This window comes from Malaya genurostris, chromosome 3 (assembly GCF_030247185.1).
Source record: "Malaya genurostris strain Urasoe2022 chromosome 3, Malgen_1.1, whole genome shotgun sequence".
NCBI classification, from domain to species: Eukaryota; Metazoa; Arthropoda; class Insecta; order Diptera; family Culicidae; genus Malaya; species Malaya genurostris.
Genome location: NC_080572.1, coordinates 187,311,617 through 187,315,489, shown reverse-complemented (window position 1 = coordinate 187,315,489; position 3,873 = coordinate 187,311,617). Strand labels below are relative to the sequence as shown.

At 38.1% G+C, this 3,873-nt stretch overlaps 1 protein-coding gene across 1 annotated transcript; it reads left to right on the top strand.

The window, feature by feature from the left end:
• The first annotated feature begins 1,615 nt into the window (after positions 1-1,615).
• On the top strand, positions 1,616-3,482 carry LOC131434145 (probable cytochrome P450 305a1). Its single transcript, XM_058600792.1, has 3 exons — positions 1,616-1,700; positions 2,011-2,263; positions 2,321-3,482. The coding sequence occupies exons 1-3, from the start codon at positions 1,616-1,618 to the stop codon at positions 3,480-3,482; spliced, it is 1,500 nt and encodes a 499-aa protein (XP_058456775.1).
• Positions 3,483-3,873: the final 391 nt, after the last annotated feature.

The window sequence follows — 3,873 nt, the reverse complement described above, 5'->3', positions numbered from 1 at the left end:
ATCAGGGATGCCAGGTCATTTTTTCAAAAATCTGTGATCAAGCCAAAAACCTGTCTGTGAAAATCTGTGCACATTTCCCGTACCATAAAAGCAGATCGGAATCAATTTGGTGAGCAAAAAAAAGGTCTCACTACCAACACGCTCTGTACCTTTTTACTCAACCGCTCTGTACTTTTTGGTACTAAACTGTGCTCGATTTCAAAAATCTGTGATTTATTTCAGAACTTGTGAAAATCTGTGATCATTTTCAGAAATCTTTGAAAATCTGTGCCCTTTTTTAAATCTGTGCAGAATGTTGAAAATCTGTGAAACACAGATTAATCTATGAACCTGGCATCCCTGCCCGAGATCCCCTTTACACGATCTACCTCTATAACTTCTCAAAAGCCATAAACGTGCAAATCTAGTGCACTCTCTTTCTCTTTCTTTCTTCTACAGTGGTCCTACCCCAAACGAACTAAACAGTGGTCAAGCTGAATTGCTGGAAACCATCCATAAATGACACACCAACAAAGCATCCAAGTCTAGTATAGTCTCATCCTCGTTACTATCTGGAGAACGACGAGAACCCGGAAATGAAAAGTGTGTTTAAGAGATGCAAGCTATTAATGAATGATTTGTAATATCAAAATATGTCTGAAATCAATACAGTATAGGTCCCACCCTCCTGACACTCCTTTACTAACTCTAGGGGAGCAGGCCGCCCCATAATACGGCTTCCACTCTTTTCCACCTCACAACAAGACAATCGGCCACGTTAAGCTTACGCAAATGAGCCCAATGAAAATGATCGGGTAATGTTTGTAAAAATGTATTCATTCCAAAACTACGATATTGAATTTTTTATCGTGACGTCACGAATGAACAAAAATTCATCCTTGACAGTTCAGCGGTACTGTTTACAAACAAGCTTAAACAAAAATCGAAGAACACATTTCAAACAATCATCTTTACACTTTGCAACTAGTCACTTTTATTTAATAAATCTCAAAAACAAACCGTATCAAATCGTGAGCAAATGTTTCAATACTTTATTTAGGCGATATGGACCGTAAATGGCCTCATACAATTTCTCAACAGTCAAACAAAAAAATCTATGTTTACAAACAGTACTGCTGAACTGTCAAAATGTGTTCATTTGATTGAGGTTAGCAGTGACGGTAAAAAGCCTAATAGTTCCAGTTCATGCCAATTACCAGTTATTATCGGCAATTATAATATTACCGAATAATCCTTGAAACTTGCATTTAACTTGTTCACCTGATTTCATATTCAAAGTAAGGCTATCTTGTTCGAATTGTAGTTTATATTTTTCAGAAATTAAGACAAGCGAAACGTATCATACTAAAGTGACTAAAAGTGAGCACGGTTATCTGCGATATGTTCGAGAGTTATCTAATAGATTTTTTTTGGTTGTGGTTGGGAATCGAACCTAGGTACGCTACGTGAAAACGATCGCCTTACCCATCGCCTTACGCTCACCCCTCTTCAGAACATTCAAAGTCTTCAACCTGTATAGTTCGAAATAAAAGCTCCTGAGAAATATTATAATGCACCAGTTTGGTGTGATTGACTAGTTCATACGGTAGCAGACCATCGCACAAGTGTTTATCAGATGTGGTATGTGTTTTTACCAGCAGGTGCTCTGCTAGTACTTTTCCTTTGGTGGGACACAATTCGTCCCACTGGATTTCCTCCAGGTGAGAGGTTCTTTTCCTTCACGTATATAAATCCATTGCGGGTACCATGATTAAGAAATCAAGAAAATTTTTGAAACAAGCCTTTTCATCAGATCATGCCTTTTACTGATGATTTTATGAGCAAAGTGATTCATATCATGAGCAAAAACTCATTTCCCATGAAAAGTTTCATGACTTAAATAGTTTTACACGTAAAATCATTAATCTTTATCATGGTACCGGCAATGGATTTTTATCATCGTAGTATCGCTTATAATTACCGATAAAATAAAAGTATTATATTGCATCGTATGACCCATAAACTTAAAAGGTCCGCCGTGGCTCCCGCTGATCGGAAATGTGTTTCTGACCCAAAAGCTAAAACGAAAATACGATGGTCAGCATGGTGTGTTTGAGTATCTGTCACGGAAGTACAACACCAAACTGATCGGCATGCGGTTGGGAAGTGAAATTGTGGTTGCAGTTCGCGGTTATCCGTTAGTGAAGGAAGCACTTACCAGAGATGAATTTTGCGGACGGCCAGACAACTTTTTCTCCCGTATGCGAACATTCGGTAAGAGGTTGTATCTGCCATGGCAAGTCCGTTGTGGCTTAAATTGTAATATGTTCAATTTTTGCAGAATGGGAGTCACGTTCACTGATGGTGAGCACTGGGAAGAGCATCGTAGTTTTACTGTGCGAACTTTGAGAGAGTTAGGATTTGGTCGCAATACGATGAACGAACTGATCAATAATGAACTAGCAGAAATAATTCAAACACTTGAAAGGACGAATGGCTCTATAGCACCCGTTCAGTTATTGTCATTTAGCGTCCTAAATGTCATCTGGGCTTTAGCAACAGGTAAACGGATCGAGCAGGAGAACAATACGTTGAAGGATTTATTTGAAATACTAAGGAAACGTTCTACATTATTTGACATATCTGGAGGCCTGCTGAACCAAATACCTTGGATACGATTCCTAGCACCAGAATGGACAGGATATAGTTTGCTCTTGAAGCTTAACCAACGGCTAGCTAGTTTTTTCACTCAAGCATTGAACGATCATTTTACTAACTATGATGACCTGAAATCAAGTGATGATTTTATCTATGCGTTCATAAGAGAAATGAATAAGCGTAGTCATGATCCTAACACCACTTTCACCGAAACCCAATTGGTAGTTACTCTGTTGGACTTATTTATAGCAGCAAATATCACGACTGTGATAATTAATTTGATTTTTATGATGATGATTCTTCGCCCGGAAATACAAGCCAATGTTCATCGTGAAATCGATGCGTTTAAGGATTCAATTCGATGGAAAGATCGGCACAATTTTTCGTACGTGGAGGCAGTAATATTCGAAGTTCAACGATTTTTCTACGTTGCAGCGATCAGTGGTCCTAGGCGTGCAATGCAAGACTGTGAGCTGGGTGGTTACAAAATTCCGCAGAATGCAACAGTTCTCATTGATTTAAAAAGTGTTCACATGGATGAAGAATATTGGATTGACCCGGGAACGTTTCGCCCGGAAAGATTTCTCGACCAAAATGGTCAGCTTGTAAATACAGAACGACTCATACCGTTTAGTTTGGGTAAACGCAAATGTCTTGGAGATGGACTTGCGAGAGCTTGTATTTTTGTATATTTCTGCGGTATTATGCAGCGCTACGAAATAACAACTCCAGAAGGGGAGGAACCACCTTCAGTGCAACTAATTCCTGGCATAACGTATCTTCCAAAACCGTACAAAGCCATTTTTAAACTTAGGGGAATGAAACAGTCGAATCCAATTTCTTAAATAATTACGCAAATAATCTAAATTATTAAAAAACCGATTTTAAAGGTAGCATATACACGTTATATTTTAAGTATAAAAAAGAGAAATTCGTTATTCGATAGCATTTCACATAGTTTTTTATCCGACCTTGATCGTTCTTTTTAACACTCGTATTGACATTCACCATCCTATGATTTTGTCACTGGATGTAGTCTGCTACGAACTCATGACATTACCAGTGTTTAGGATTGCTCCTCCTATCTGTAATTCTCCGAATAATATACAGCAATGTCCAACCAGATCGAAGCCCTTTTTGTTCCTTTCCTGATAACAAGACGATTTTTATTCGTTTTCTTATCGTTTCTTTTTGCCTTTCTCATAATATAGATTTTCACTGTGAAAATCGACTTTT

Excerpts from the sequence above, each read along its gene's own strand:
- LOC131434145 (XM_058600792.1), top strand. The coding sequence starts at position 1,616 with ATGTGGTATGTGTTTTTACCAGCAGGTGCTCTGCTAGTACTTTTCCTT. Across the intron at positions 1,701-2,010 it reads TCCCACTGGATTTCCTCCAG|GTCCGCCGTGGCTCCCGCTG; the intron begins GTGAGAGGTTCT and ends TAAACTTAAAAG. Across the intron at positions 2,264-2,320 it reads CGAACATTCGGTAAGAGGTT|AATGGGAGTCACGTTCACTG; the intron begins GTATCTGCCATG and ends CAATTTTTGCAG.